General features: G+C 41.8%; 1 protein-coding gene across 3 annotated transcripts; it reads left to right on the top strand.

Moving 5' to 3' along the window:
- The first annotated feature begins 691 nt into the window (after positions 1-691).
- Positions 692-15,745, top strand: LOC147228863 (uncharacterized). 3 transcript variants are annotated; one of them, XM_086156128.1, is made up of 7 exons: positions 692-823; positions 9,728-9,814; positions 12,192-12,265; positions 12,348-12,418; positions 12,509-12,582; positions 12,703-13,032; positions 14,479-15,745. In XM_086156128.1, exons 3-7 carry the CDS (start codon positions 12,233-12,235, stop codon positions 14,835-14,837), a joined length of 867 nt encoding a protein of 288 aa, XP_086012254.1. In that variant the 5' UTR covers positions 692-823; positions 9,728-9,814; positions 12,192-12,232; the 3' UTR covers positions 14,838-15,745. The 3 variants fall into 3 exon arrangements, with proteins under 3 accessions (XP_086012254.1, XP_086012251.1, XP_086012252.1); XM_086156125.1 differs by having other exon boundaries at positions 12,348-12,582; XM_086156126.1 differs by having other exon boundaries at positions 9,728-9,818; positions 12,348-12,582.
- The last annotated feature ends 951 nt before the right edge of the window (positions 15,746-16,696 follow it).

The following is a 16,696-nucleotide window of genomic DNA, read 5'->3' as shown; positions in this document are numbered from 1 at the left end:
CAAAGTGGTAACTAAAGGATAAGTTTGTTTCCTTCTTTTATGAACAATGTGACTAAATTCAAAAATTCCCCCTTGATGTGCTTGTTGTCTTTGAAAAGCCAAAGTATTTACTTTTTATTGCAAGGTGTGTGTGTGTGTGTGTGTGTGTGTGTGTGAGTGTGTGTGTGTGTGAGTGTGTGTGTGTGTGTGTGTGTGTGTGTGTGTGGGTGTGGGGGTAAAGGGGAGGGTCGAGCTTCATAAGGATTAGTTAATAAAAATTATTAAATTTTCTCACAAGGATATTTCGAAATTTGCAATCAAACAGAAATAGAACTGAGTCTAGACACGGGCTGCATGTGCCGAAGCCGAGGATCCTTGGAAAAGAGGAACTCAGTTCAAATGTCAGCTCATTTAAAAAATAGGATGTGAACTGAGCTTTTCTATTTCCCACGTCATTATTTTCGTATATTCATACAACGATTTACTCCAAGTGAGTGAAATCTTACATTTCTGCTGATTGCACAGCACATCCTATATATCCTGGGTAATTTACAGGGTGCATTAGCAGATTGCTGACCACTGAGGCAAATGGCAGCGTGCTAACAACCCTGACACATAGAGGTAGGAAGGAAAGGGGAAGAGTGTAGTTTACACAGTTAAAGACAGGAAGACCACATATCTCTTAGACAATTGTTCTTTGAAAAGGATGTGAGTCAGCAGTCCACATTATTGATGCCCACTTGCAGACGTAGCGGAGAGATCAGCTATACAGGGACCTCTGGTCGACATGCAGATGTCCGATTAGACATCGTTCGGCACCGTCGGAAAAAAGAAAAGAAAACAGGTAGGATGAGAAAAGACTTTTCTGATTCACGGGATGGGACGAGCGCCAGTGGTCAAAGCGTTACGGCAAAAACTTGTTTAATTCAATGTAACAATGCAACGTAGCCATGCTTTGCTGACACAACATATGGGAAGATAATCAGATGATGGACATTACATTACATTTATGTCAGCTAACTAGTTGGTTTAGACAATAAGTGAGTCTGATTCAAAATTTGCATACAAGATTATTTGAATCCCAGATTCCCTGCTGCCTCCAAAGCATTATCGCCGCCAGAGTCTAAATGGTCCGCCTCGTCGCGGCGCCCTTTAAGCCTCGCGCAACTTAGGATCAACTTAAAAAGCCATCATTGCATCCGGAAATGATTTTTGGCAGAGACGTCACCGTAGCAACCTGCTGCATCAACATTAAGGAATAATTATTTCGGTTGTGCAGAACAATGGTGTGCACACCTAGAGAGTGATGTTTAATGAAACTTTGACTTTCTTGCTTATCCTCCATTAAATAAAAGCACAATTGTACAATTTGCAAAAGGGGACTCTATGATATTCTACACTGTATGGTTATTTTCAGGTGTGATTTTCTATAAGGATTCGTGTTTTGCTGACCTGGTGTGTGCAGTTTAGGGACTGTTGCTAAACCTGACCTTTTTTTGTCTTGGTTTTAAGTCATCAACAATTTATGTAAGAATCAAAAGCGTGCAGGCGGAATTGTACTTCTAACTCGCCCTTGGGGGCTTCCCACGAGGGTCCTCAATTATTCATAATTCATTTGATTTTTTTTTTTTTCCAGTGCACTTAAAATGAATTTTAAAGATCCCATTGTCCACAACACAGGGGAAAAACCACAAAAGACACCAACCGTCTGCAAACTCCACCCGAGTGCAGGGAGGAACCATTATTTGTGGCAAATTCGAGAACAGGCGGCATTTTCCGAGCTACCACTTCCCCCGTTCTGAAATTCCTAGCTGACAGGAGCGTCACTTTATTTGTTCCTGTGCTGCTGTAGCTGATCCAAGACTTCCTTGCCCATTTGGCCATGTTTTCACATTTCTCTGTGGCAGTTCCAGCAGATGAGTAGATTAGAAGTTACCCTTGAACTCCCTCATCTGATGCAGATCCCCTGCACATCGACACGGGCTGCTCACCACTACGTGACTGGATGATGATATCTCCTTTAATGAGCGCCTTAATCCTCTTTTGCTACAACCCTTTTTTAAACATACCGTGTTATGTAATCCTTTGTTGGTACAAAAGGGTATCGATCATACACGTGCATGATCAGATTGGAGCATCTAACCCCTCCGTATCGATCTTTTCGTCATTTGTCTGATATTTTCTTAAACAAACACATGCATGGAAAACTTAATTGTGCCGGCTGCCTCCCACAGGAGAGGTAAAGCGGGTCAGCGACCTAATGTTCCACACCTTCCTTTATTTTCTTCTTTGTTTGGGCTGACGGGCTTTACAAACATCACTTCCTGCGAAATGTCCGACGTTGTTGTTTCTGATACTCGGAATGTAAGACGCATGATTTTAAATAGCAGGTGCTGCATCTTTTTTTTTTTTCCTCTCGGATATAAATCGTAGCAGGACTCAACAGTGAGAGACGGAGTCCCGTTGCAGCTGTCAAAAGAGGGGGGGATTGTTATTCTGGCCTCTGTCAAATTTGGAACATATTCTTCAGCTTTTTCATAATATAAGGGCCAACTTCTCTAAGACTTCCCAACATTTTTTTTTTTCCTGCGGTTAATTTACGACCCCGGCACTGTAAAGCAGCATTTATTGCCTTCTTTCACTCATCTCCTGACTGGCATGTTAAACTGCGCATTTCTCCAGCCGTCCACGCGGGGGGTTGGAGACCCTCCTCACCTCCGCCAATGATACCATTTAACACCGTAAATCTACCGGGATTGTTGTGGCGGTAACGTACTATTGATGTCCCCCCGCGTTGATGGCCTGTAAGGCAAAAAGATAATCAATGCCACTTTCCTCGCAGTGTCTCCCATCGGGGGACTGGTCCAGTCAAGGGATTATAAAGGTCTGGGAACATTAATTGAACCCGTTTTTCGACGGCAGTCAAATGCCTCATTTTGTGCACCGCTCTGAACGGACAAGGGTACCATTTATGAAGGGTAATGTCTTTGAAAGGGGACACTGATGGATAGAGACTAATGACCAGACCAGTCTGCGGTGAGAGGCAATCCCTTGTTGGGTGACATTTAGACTCCTGCTTTTGGTTTTCTCTCGGCGATAAATCAAAGTTTACCGGTTCATTTCCGTGTCTCGCCTTCGAGTGTCGGTCCTTCCACCTGTCCATCCGTCTTTTGCGTTCAAATGCTTTTTTCAAAGTTCCAAACACAAGCCACGTCACGTGCCGAACGGCTTTTCTGTGAAAAAAAAACCCAGCAAGTTTTGGAATTTGTGAACCGGCCAGACGTCCAACTCTGAACCGTCGTATGCTCCTTTCTTTCAGCGACGAAAGGGTACTAACTAAGATTGCACACATCGCCGTATGCTCTCTGTGGACGCCTCATCCACCTCTCTCATCACCTCGAGATTAAGGTCCCAGCAGTCCAATGTAAACAAAATCATAAATCATGCGCGTCGCTTCTCAACTGCCTCACGAAAATTCATGGGTCTCACCTGCACTAAATCACAGCGGACGAGGGCCAAGGGGAGGCTAGAAGGGTAATACACACTGTCCATGAATACCATTGACAGCAAGACCAATCCTGTACGGTTAAATGTTGTCAATGCCAAGACGGATGGGCCAGAACTAAGCAGCCACAGGAGAGACGAAAACACCAATAAAGCTCCGCCACGCATTTGATCATCCGTATGGGGTTTCGGCTTAAAATGTAAAAGCCAGAGAACAACTTAAACATACTTGATGATTTATGCCGCTGCTCTGGTTAACATAAACACTCCACAATAGAGGACTAAAGGAAACAGGTTTCCTTCCTTCTCTTGAAGACTGTGTTTACATAGCGAGGTACGGAGCGGCCACCGACACTGACCACCGTAACCTCTTTTAATTGCTTCGATGCATAAGTCGTATTATGTATTTTAGTATTTCCCGCTGAGAAAACATTAATGGAGTCAACATATGGAGAATTCTCCTCCGACGTTTTTCCGTTGCACTGTTTTTCCTGTCAAGGCCGTTCGAAGGGATCACAGCGATCGTAAAGAACTGTGGAAGTGTTATTGACTTCAAGTACTCGGGCGTCTGATGATGTTACGAGCAAAATGCGGAATTGAGGGGGAGACCGTGAAGTGTAGCTGACTGGTATTAAATAAAAGCAAACTTCGAAATGACATGTATCTATTCATTTTTACTGATGATTAGCATCTAAAATTTGACTGCCATTGTAATTACTGTGATATATACTGAATATTGGACAAACAGCCCAGCAGCAGGGATCACATTTAATCATCCTGCTATAAAACACCCTGACAAACTAGAATGGAAACAGAGCAGGACTAAAGGATATTTATGGGTGCAATGATGCTGCAACACATCAGGAACTGGAGGTTAGCAGTAACAGCTAATCCCCCCCGCGTATTAGCAAACACTGGCATCAAGTTTCAGCATCTCTCTATACGTTCCCTGAGCAGGTAGGCTGGCTACCCCTGTTCTGAGCCAGATTAGCTCCCTGAGTCTGCAAAAACAAGCCTCTGATCTCCCTTGAGCTGCTCCCCGAGTGGTAAACTACCATCAAACAAATTTGTCTCGCTTCAAAGCTGCTGACACCACCTGCTTACGGGAGGCATCCTAACATTGTCTCGTCCCTGATTTGCACACCAAAGAAATGCTACGGGGATGCATGCGAGGGCTGATCTTTGGTAATTGGACAGATTCAGGACTCAGACCATTGGATTTTCCCCGGTGAATTATTTGGTGTATACAGTAAGCCGCAAATAAACAAGACGGCCAAATGTAATTATCTCCTGAGGAGTGTGTCGTTTTATCAAAAGCCCATGACGATTCCCACTGAGGTACAGAAGTGGGTTCGGTTTAAACCAATATGCTATGTAATTTTCCACGTCAGCTAATTCTCAGACTGTGTGCGTTCCTTTGCACGCCTGAGACCTTGGCAAGTCCGCGTTACAGACCCAGGCACTTTGGACGTGCCGTTGAAAGTCATTAATATGCCGATTTTTTACGTATCTCCAAAAAGCCTCTAGGCTCAAACGAACAAAACAAACATGGATCCAATATTATTATTACAAATCTACATAATTAATGCTCATGCGTTTGGATTTAGGTTGGAGACAGGATCGAGGCCAATGATTACACATGGAGGCTGCCCGTTGTTTATTTACTGCATGCAAAAACATGTCAACGGGCGTTGGTTTTTCCAAGCACACAATTGCACTGAGCAGTGTTTGGATGGGATCTATCTCGTCCGAAAATTAAATATATTCTTTCTAAATGTTATATTACATTTCCCAGTTTGTTGGTTTATCAAATACATTCCAGTTGCAGTTGTTTAAAGATGTAAGATCTAGTCTGGAGACAACACAATACACCCGTGATTCGACTAGACAAAATGCTTCTTGTTCTTCATATATAACTAAACCAAAGCAGACATTCTGGATAAAAAACACTTTGTTACTGCTGACCTGCTCTCTTTCACTGCTCAATTGAGTTAGTCAAAGTCAAAGTCAGCTTTATTGTCAATTTCTTTGCATGTATTGGAAATGCAGAGGAATGGAAAAGACATTTCTCACAATCCCACGGTGACATGAAATTATCAAAATAATGATAATAGTAGAGTGCAGCAGTAAAGTGCACTGTTACATTAAACAGTAAACGTTAAGCTATGAGGTATAAAGTATAACGTGCATCCAGATACAAACTGATTTTTGACAGAAAATACTGATTGTTTAGAGGCAATTTCTCATCCCATTTTTTTTGTATTTAAATGTTACTATAAACCAGATCCATCCAAATTCAATCCATAAGTTGTGAACCCAGTTTAGTGAGGTTGTTCTTTGTGGAGTTTGTATGTGGACAGCATGATTTTGATCCGTGTTCCTCGGATTCCTCCCCGAGTCCAAAAACCCGGACGTGTGAATGAGAGGATGAACATCAGTGTCTACATGCGGCTCTGTGAATGACCGGCGACCGGTGAACTCTGCCTCCTGCCGACTCACATCTGAGATTGGCTCCAGCACCTCCAGCACAATGCATTTTACATCCAGAACTAATCAATTTATATCTTTGTGCACCTCCTTAGCATTTATATATTTTCTGTAGCTCACAGTATTGTGCGTGAGTCCAAACACCATCTCGTATATCTCTTCTAAGCCTGAGATACTCCACGTTACCGGGGCTCAAATCGGAACTGGTTGAATGATTTTGTAATGGCAGAGAAATTAAACAGAAAGAAAAAAAAAAAAACTAATCCAGGTGACATAATTGAATATCGAAAAAGTAGCAGCGCTATGATTATGATTCAACATTTGAAACAATCGCGAGCTAGGAAGATTAAAGAAGGAGAGGCGCGGTGTCGGTAATGTCTTGCACTGAATCGAGGAGGTGACAAAGAGCTGCAGCTCTCAAAGTGCAAAAGGGAGCTGCAGTTTTCGGGAAACCATGCGAGGCTTAATTCTACGTCAACGAAGCATGTAAAAATGGAGCAACAGAGAAATCCTGTTGGGTGATTCCAAATCTTTGTCCCAAACGTCACAAATCGTGGACTTGATGTAATTTTGATGAACGGCACAACGAAGTAGCGCGTCTAAAACGGGGTTGTGTAGCACTTACCATACATTGTTCATGAGTGCCTGTAAGTAATAAATCAAGACATATGAGTTTGTGATTTTGCGTAGCGGTGAAGGACATATAGCTCGCAGCCAATGGCATTTTTGTAAATTAACAATGCGAGTTTTGCCCAAAAGAGAATATTTCATATTCTAATTTAAACAACTCCTTATTGATTTGGAGTTTCTGAGCTATTTTGCCTTGTGGAGTACAATTATTTTCTCTCAACACCAAGATGAGTGTGTTTTTTTTTCCTATTCCTGTCCATTGTGAGGATAACATTCCTGGAATCCACAAGGACAGCTTTTGTCTGTACCCATTAATAGACCTTTCAATAGACATTAGCCGCGTGAGAGCAGTCTTCAGGGAAGGAGACCCGTTCGGCTGGTGTGTGTTTGCCAGCGAGGCCATTCTTCTAGTTCAATTCATAAATGCGACACGAGACGGTGTGAAATGAACATGTCCTCAAAGCGGCTCAAACAGACAACACGGAAAGGAGTCTTGCCAGAGATGTTGGGTTCGCATTGGGGTCTGCAGAGCACTATTAGAAGGAAGTGACATTTCTATCCAGCCTTAAGGTCAGCTAGCTGGATTATCTCGATGTGCTATTAAATATGCATGCTATCCACTAAAGAATCTTAATATCCCGCGTGTCTGTTTGCAGAAGGTCCTCTTCCCAATTATTAATTCAGTGTCTAATTTCCACATGTGCAAAATCTGACATCTTCAGTGTCTAGAGTATATGTATATATATATATATATATATATATATATATATATATATGTGTGTGTGTGTGTGTATATATATATATATATAGGTATGTATCTATGTATATATATTGCTTAAAAACATAAAGGGAACACTTAAACAGCACAATGTAATTCCAAGTCAATCACACTTCTGTGAAATCAAACTGTTCACTTAGGAAGCAACATTGATTCATTTTGACTTGTTTAGACTTGTTTCATTTTGACAGGCTGGATCAGCCTGTAGTGCGTTTTTCCACTTTAACTCTTTTGAGTGTGACTCCAAATCTACAACTCCATGAGTTCATAAATTTGATTTCCATTGATCGTTTTTGTGTGATTTTTTTTGTCAGCACATTCAACAATGTAAAGAACAAAGTACTTAATAAGCATGTTTCATTCATTCAGATCTAGGATGTGTTATTTTAGTTGTTTGAGAAGTGTAGACACCCATTTTGTTTTTTGTTTTTGTTGTTTTCTGACAGTAGGAAGCAGGGTCAACCATTGAGAACTTCAGAATCCTTCTACAGTTTTTGTTGCACACTCGTGCAAAAAGATACATTAACTATTGCAAAGTTGTGATGATACACTAATGTCATTCAGTGGGTTAGTTGGATGAGTCGAATACCTCGGTGATATCACATCGGGTTACCGGTGACCTGATTTGCCAAACGTACTGCCAAGAAAAGAACCAAACATGTCCAAGGTCAGCTGGTTGATTTGGAACAGCCTCTCTCGTTCCAGTGCTATCCAGAGGCGTCAGGTGGTCATGGTTAGTCCGTCATGATGAGTTTATCACGTTCATGCTCCCCAGCAAGAAAGGACTAGCTTATTGCTATTAATGTATTTCATTTAGCCAAATTGGCTCAGATGTACATTACCTCCGTGGATCTTCATATACAAAGGCCTCTTAAGAGAGTGCCGTAGCCATTAGAGGTCCTACAATGAAGAATAGTTCACGCTACAGTGCAGGGCTTAAGTGAATTAACGATGTCAGCAAGAGCATAAAATGACAGAAAGCGTATAGACATCGATTTCAATGTCCATTCTAAGCCCATTATCACTAAAAGTACATTTCATACTCTTATCTACTCCTCGCACCTACTCATTAAGAGTTTCGGTCCCGGTGTTGCACAGAGCTCACGGTGAAGACTCTGCACGTTGGAGATTTTCTTGTAAAAAGCTGGAGGACGGCACAGAGCAGGAATCGATTAGCCAGCACATGGAAGAAACTAGAGGACGATGATACGCCAAACAAAGACCGTTAGCAAAGTGGAGTCACTTGAGAGGAACCAAAAGTGAAATGCAGACGGTACGAAACTCTGGAGCATTTGGGATAAAACACAGTTGATTGTCGGAGAATGAAAATAATAAAGAAACTAATAAAGACCCCCTAAGGGAAACTACAGGGGTCAACTGTATGTGTGTGTGTGTGTGTATTTGTTGTGTGTGTGTTTTGGGGGGGGTTATTGCCAACTGTTCCATACAAGAGGCCCCTTTTGTCAGATCCTGAAATCCCCGGCTGTTATGTAATGTCTGAGGATTATTGCTGTTATGGCTGAGTCATAACCTCTATTTTCTACTGTGTCTATTAATTTAATGCCATCAAATGGCACCTATTTCATCTTAATGTCTTGCCAGGAACTTATATACTGCAAATGAAATGGGAATATAATACACCTGTGTCCATGCACATAATGTATACTCTCTCTTTCACACACACACACACACACACACACACACACAGAGTTCAGAAAGAGCCAAGAAAAAGAATTCCAAGCAGGAACGCTAAAGTGCAAGAAAAAACAAATTTCAATTACAAATATTGATTATTCTTTTTGAAATAAATTCACGTCATTTCTGTTCATTTTGTCTATTGCAAACATCGACTTTTTGCGCCGTAGGGATCCACACCTTAAAACAGACTCTAAGGGATGTTTTAACATGAAAATATATTGCATATGTAACTTGTTGCTAATGCAAATTGCAAAAATTGGAATGGCTTTAAGAGTGTATACTGAAACCAGACGCTTGTCACCACCTGACTTTTTCTCCTCGTACCACGTGTTGGTCTTCATTAAATGATGAAACATCATCACTTGTTTGACAGCTTAACAGGAAGTTCCTTCTTCTCCTCCCCGATTGGTAATGGTAACGTGCTTCAATTGTTGCATAACACGAGGCCTACTTCAAAATATTTGCACTGAGGATGAATAAAGGAAGTGAAAATAAAAGTGGAGAATAAGGGGCTGGCAAGAATGCGTGACAGTTATTTTCTATTGTTGCTGGCCATAACACTGGAGATAATATGGAAGCTCATATGACATACTATCCATGTCATCTTGAATTTTTATATATTTATTAGTTCTTTATTTTCTTACTATTTAGATCCGACGCCTGCATCTCGCCATTCTGAGCATCTAACTTCATGAGAGAAGGAGTCACCTGAGCAGTCGTATCCTCCACGCAGTCCTGGTGTGTGAGTACACCTCACACAATTCAAATGTGCTGACATTAATATCCTGTTCATATTAATATAGAATATTAGAATCCCTCCATGATATGTATCCATATCAAGACCCACAGAAAGTCTTGACTTGGCATGCGGTGGCATATAAATATCATTATTGAATTTCATTTGTCATTTTTGATATGCAAAATATAATTGAATATTTATGACTCTTAATAAAATATCAAAAAGATGGGAAATTATCATAGTAGCACAAGTGATAACTTGCCGTGCAAAATATAATATCTTAGAAGTAACATCCATCTGGAAGTTGGGAAGGAGAACTGCGGTGGGGATTTCTTCTGTAAATCTGACTGAGGATAAGCCTTCTGAGTGCATAGAGGAAGTGGGGGTGTTAAATCCAAGTCTTCATCGGGAATTATACATGGAGTCTTGAGTGCTACTTGTAGCAGTGTAAGATTAGCAAGCCAGTTATCTAAAATAACTCTCACTCTATTAGACTTTTACGTAAGGCTTGTGCCGGTCTAAATATTTCATGATGGCAATCGTAACCGCTCCATTTCAATTCTTATTGATGATAATTCAACTTATACTTTTGTCTCTGAAACAGAAGCAGAAGTTGGGTTAACCAGGCAGAAATGTATATATATTGATATATATATATATATGTGTGTGTGTGTGTGTGTGTGTGTATATATATATGTATATATATGTGATGATATATATACATATATACACACACACACATATATATACGCACATATATGGATATATAAAATATCATATGTATATACATATATTGTATATAAATATTACTCATATATATATATATATATATATATATATATATATATATGATTTTTAAGAGCTGGATGGTTTGGCTTATGTAAAAAACGAAAAAAAGGAAGTTGCTGATGTGATGGTGTCGCCGCTCACTTGAATTTGGCGTCCAGGTTGTTACCTGACCGATCGCCATGGAAACAGACCTTGGACTTTGACAAACACAGAACTCCATTTTATGCTACGGATAAAAAGAAGAATTATGGGTAATTTAGTCCACGTGGGAGGATATTCATGATCTTGTGCAAACACCGCCATCATGGAGAGCAGGGAAAAGCTGATAACATGGCATTACTTTTTGCAGGCAGGACATATTTCTGGGGCACAGGTTTGCAAACGAGCACAGGCATAAATACGGTGCAAAAGAAAGATAATTAAAATCTAAAAGTAATACATTAAATGCTGAAACAGTGATCTTGTGTCGCAGTGCAATAAAAACGAATCAGACCACACTGAGGCAAGAACAAAAGAAGTCGGACGAGTCCAAGGTTCCACTCGAGATTTCAATTCAAGCGTTCCTTTCACTTTCAGAATAGCACCTTTGCAGCTCAAGCAATTGTCACGTTAGATAGAAGAAATAATAATAAGAAAAATTTAACATTGAAAATATGTGACGATCAGATCAACGTGCCAGCTGGGTCACGCTGGAGGGTGTCCAATGGGTTTTGAGTGGGTGCTGAATAGGTCAATATATTAATCTGCAATAACCCATCTTAAAAAGGCATTTAGGTTTGTTTTGAGGAAATCTAGATTTCTGTGCCGTTTGTTATGTTTTGCCAAATAATCACATGTCGGTCAGATTCACCGAAGGTCTCTGTGGCAGCTGGCCTCGGTCTGTCTATCAAAGAGCTGAACACATTTTATATTATCCGTTTTAATTAAATTGAAACGCTCGGCTCGGTTTGGGAGCGCGGCCCAGTTTGTGTCGCCATCCTCACCGGGACATTGGACTCATTAAGGACAACCTAACATTAACTTTTCAAGTCATTTGCAGGGACTCTAACAGGGGGGACTTCAGACGTGATGTGTTTTCCAAAGCGCTTCTGGGAAAACGGCCCCCGCCCACGCATTTGCGCAAAAAACGTCCAGCCGGTGTTACTGTTCCATCACTTGAAACAACTTCCCAGCGAGCGACGGCGCACTGCAACGCAACATCTCTTCTGTGATTGGTTGATCGGCCGTTTCAAGTGGCGGAAAAGCCCATGCATCAGTAGCCGATAACACGTATTGCCCGATGTGTATATTATGGGGTGCTTGTGTCGATGAGGTCGTGCAAAATGCGTCGGCGTACGTCACGACAAAGCATCCAGTATTCCCGGGAAGTTGTGTTTTTTTGTGACATCCCCACTCTTCAATGAGCGCTTCTGTGACTTCACCGTGAGAAGCTGCGATGACAGCGATGCCGGGATGTAAAAGATGAAAGCGTGACCCGCGCCGGGATTTCCACCCCCGAGTCGGACAAGTTACGATGAAAAATCATCAAAGGGAGAAAAACAAGTCTGCGCTTGTGGCCGCTCGAATCAATCCCTTTCTGTCTTTCAGTTTTGACTTCGTCCCCGACACCTAAATTTATCGGGCGTCCGATGCCCGCGACTGACATTCCCTTCTACACCGAGGTAGGTCCAAGCCTTGTAGTTCTTTTTAATACCTTTCCAATGATTAACCTCGCATCGCTTCCTCCCCACCCTCCCCTCGTAGGTCTTAAAGAACCAGGAAGAACCGCAGGGCACAAGGACCAAAGAGGAATGGGAGAAAACCACCCTGTTGAGGCGTGTTCTGCTTCGGAGTCTTTCTGGTTTCTTTGCACCCAGCCGGCGAGAAGAGTATTTTAACAGCTTTAGCTATTTGACCTTTTCCAGAAAGCTGATTATGGGGTATACAACTACTCAAATAGTGTACTTCCTTCTGTCGGCAGTCACTCTGACAACACAAGGTAAGCAGAACCAATAAAATCAAGAAAATGTATGATTTGTATGATTTAAAAAAAAAAAAAAAAGATATGTAAAGATGATGATGATGGTGCTGATAATTCTGTCTCTGTCTCTGGATTTAGTGAAACTACACTTGAGTCCAAACACGACGGCAGAATGCAACAAGCAGGTTGTCCTGGACTGCCACGTTTCCTCATCGGATGACGGGCTGTCAGTCATACGCATGCAGTGGTTCCAAAACAGACGTCTTTTGTGTCATTTGAACAACAAGGGAGAATTCGAACGGCAGGGAAACGCGTCGAGCGGCTTCCGCTGCGAGTTTAAAAACAACCGTTTGTCACTCATCTTTGAAAAAGTGAAACCGCTGGACAGCGGAAACTCTATGCGCTACATGTGCAAACTCCACTCCAACCAGGGGATTTTGCACAGATACACCTGGATACGCCTGAAAGGTCAGATTCTGTTTCGTTTCTCTTGGCCTGTGTCAAGATGAGGACAAATACCGGTGGTTTGTCAATGCATCATCACAATCTCTTCTAACTCAGTGGCGGAGCGGCTGTGTGGCCCTGTTTGTTCAAAATTCGCCATATGAGAAAACTGAAAATGATCTTTAAATTAACTGAATTACTATGGACAATACATATATGATCTACATGTCCCTTTGACGCAGTGACACTTTGAGAAAGCTAAACATTGCATTTATAATAAGGGATATCTAAAGTTACTGTCTCTGTATTTATATTTATACTCGTATTTATTGATACTGTAATTATCACATTGCTGTGACAAAAGAATTTCCCCTATGTGGATCAATAAAGTGTATCTTATCTTATCTTATATCAGCTGCTGGCTTCAAAAAAGATCTATATCTGATCCAGTCTTTTGATATAAGATTAGATGAGAGATGAGCCGCACTTTAATGATCCTATGCTTGGGAAATTGTTTTTATAAGGCAGATCTAATCATATCTGATCCCTTGTTCTCAACTGGATCTCAATTTGCGTGCAAGAACGACCATTAGATTATCAATCATTTATTCATTATCTCAACCGCTTATCCTGTGCTCAGGGTTGCGGGGGCGCTAAACCCTTTCCCAGCTGTCTTTGGGCGAGAGGTGGGGTTCGCCCCGGACAGGCGGCCTGTCAATCACAGGGCCGCGTATAGAGACGTACAACCATCCACTTTCTCATGCACGTCATGTAGTAACATACATTCATCCTCTCAGTCACACTCCATATTGAGACATACAACCATTCAACTTCTCATCCACACATTCTTGGTGATTAATGAACCTAAACATATTTTGGAGGAAAGTCAGGCTTTACCTGGGGAGCCTGTGGGAAAGCCACTCTTCACTCTCTCATCCAAACTTGTCGCATATTGTTGTGTGTAGAGTTCCAGGCTTATCTAAAAAGGTCCATCAAATCAGGGATGAGGATGAGTTCTAACATGGGTTTGTTGGACGTACATTGTGTAAATTATTTTGGCTGGCGGCACACATTTCTTATTTAATTTTTATGTGCTGGGTGAACTAGGTGAACAAAATAAAAAATTGCAATTTAAATATTTCAATTTTTTGGCATTTTATTTAAATTTTAAAATCATTAACAATAATATAAATGTCCCGACCGACATCATTTTGTATGTAATCATCCATACAAAATTAAACAAAAGGAAAAAAAATCTTTCTAAATTCAATATTGATTGAAAATACTTGTTAAAATATTCAAAGAAAATTCAAAGGAAAGGTTTGGCCTGCCGGACAAAAAGCAAAACGGGCCCAATGTTGCCCGCTGGCCGTAAAAATGTCCAGCTCCGGTGTAGAGAGTATATTGGTAATATCAGATCTCTCCAACTGTAACGACTATTCACCCATTGTTTTTTGTTCTGCACCGCAGAGTGTTGCAAGGTCTCCGCGAACGGACCGGTCTGTACGTTCACCGACGTGTATCCGGGCGGACACGTGCACTGGTTCGCCGGAGACCGCAGCCTGACCAACGGCTCCCTGGGGCAGCACACCTTCACCAAGGTGGAGAAAGGAGGTTGGCTCACTATCCTTAGTGAGGTGGAGGAACATCTCGATGCGAACCCAAAGTGCTACTTGATGAGCGACCGATCCGGAGAATACATCCCGTGCACGACGGAGAACAAATCTCAATTCCAGAAAATGAACAGAGTGCTGGCCGGGAAGGGAGCAGGACTAGCAGGGATTTCGTGGACGGCACTGTACATGTCACTCTTAGTTGCTTTCACATAGTGGATATTTGAGATTAAATCCACATCCTTTTTGTGCTATTGTGAAGAAAAATGGGTAAAATGAAAAATGGGTACTCGAGTATTTTTTGTCTTTTCTTTCATTTGTCGGCGAGTTAATTATTCCGCGCCGTCTAAAGGTTGATTGTTCACCTACCTGGTTCTTGGCGGAAAGGAAGGGGGAATTTTCTTACTGTTGAGAAGTGATAACATGATTAATAATAACACCCATAAAAAAAAAAAACACGATTGTTTTAGCTAGAAATACAACCACAGAAGCAGATTTCACGCTGGTTCTCCCTCGTATCGTCGCCGGTTATAAACTGCCTCTGGATATAATTGGACACGATAAATTTAACACTAACTGTATATTTTTAGAAGCGTCGTGACAATGTTTTCCAAGCGGGGCCGTCGGTTAAGTCATCGACGCAGCTGCGCGGATCCGAGCGCCCTTCAAAGGCGCCGCCTCCACAACAAAAAGTCTGGCCATCTCGAAAAGAACCCCGACTTCAAAAGACGGGATGGACTGTAATTCCCCGCGGACACAGAGGACTTTGTGTGAAGAGACGCTGTCGTGCGGTGGCCACGTGCGTCGTTCACGGGCGTCTGGTGCCCTCTGGTGATCCTTTCATTGCTGTTAGAGGACGATAACTTCAACCGAAGCACACCGTACCTCACTATCCAACAAGCTTCTGTTTTATATCATCCTCTCAGTCTGCTTATGTCATTGAGCTATCCTAAAACGGAGATTTAATGTCCTTCAGGCAGATGTCTTGTCTGATTTTTTTTTTGTTTTTTGTTTAATGCTGTGATCACGCTCACAAAATGTTTATTCCAAATCACATGAGATGAGACAATATGGAGGTAGAGATGGAAAGCATATAAATGTGCTGACATTAAATCACAACGCTATGACATGGACGTGTTTTCTTTAGGCCGAAATGTTGGGTGATTCATGCGTTTCCCGATCTCGCTCTAATGTCACAAAACTTCCAGGCGTAGCTCGACTTTGGAGGGCCCCGTTTCAAAACGATTCACTACCTCGCCTATGAGACAAGACATTTAAGAGCGTTGTCGTGTCAGGACCGCTCGGCTAATGGAGTCGGTAAATTGGTAACAAGCGGAGGACAGTTGAGCTTTTAACAGGGCGGTAAAACACATGGTGCCACTGGGTAGACCGACACAAGGTTGCAGATAAATCCAGACTCAATCCAGAATTCTCACGCATCCCTGATTCTTCTATGTTGCCGAAGGCATCGCTTTCATATTACAACCTACAAAATAAAATGCATCTATGTTAATTTTGACTCGGCATGAATGGAGGGAATTTGCATCTCCGGCCGCGCATAACAATTGGTATTTTAATTCTTTTCAAATAAAGACACGCTCAAACACATCTGTGTTATAGCCCGTGTTTTCTCCATGACCATCAAGATCTCATATGATGGTGATGCAGTTCAGCGCTTCACTGCGTCACAGTTTATATATTTGTAACGCCGACCTCTAAACACTAGAGGGCCCAGCTGACATACTGAATTTTACTGTTTGTCTACTGCCCGTTTCAGAGTTGCAACAAAAAATGTCTCATATCACACACACACGTGTCAAAATTGTTTTGCAGATTCTTTGTGAAATGTGTAACACCAAAGAGAAATAAAAGTATGATAATCATGACAAACATGATTAGGGGACAGTGGATTGAAAGGTAATTCTGGGGACGTTGTGAAAACCGGGCCTTGTTTTTGAGAGCGGCTCTTTGTTGGCATCATTTTTCAATGCTTGAGGTTTGCGTTTCCTGCAAGCATCTGGACAAAGTACACAATGTGTGCAGGGGGTGGGGCTCGGTGCATTCACTGAACTGTG

Source organism: Fistularia commersonii, chromosome 12 (assembly GCF_037954325.1).
Source record: "Fistularia commersonii isolate RoL2024-O1a breed Wild chromosome 12, RoL_Fcom_v1.0, whole genome shotgun sequence".
NCBI classification, from domain to species: domain Eukaryota; kingdom Metazoa; phylum Chordata; class Actinopteri; order Syngnathiformes; family Fistulariidae; genus Fistularia; species Fistularia commersonii.
This window is presented reverse-complemented; position numbering and strand designations above follow the sequence as displayed.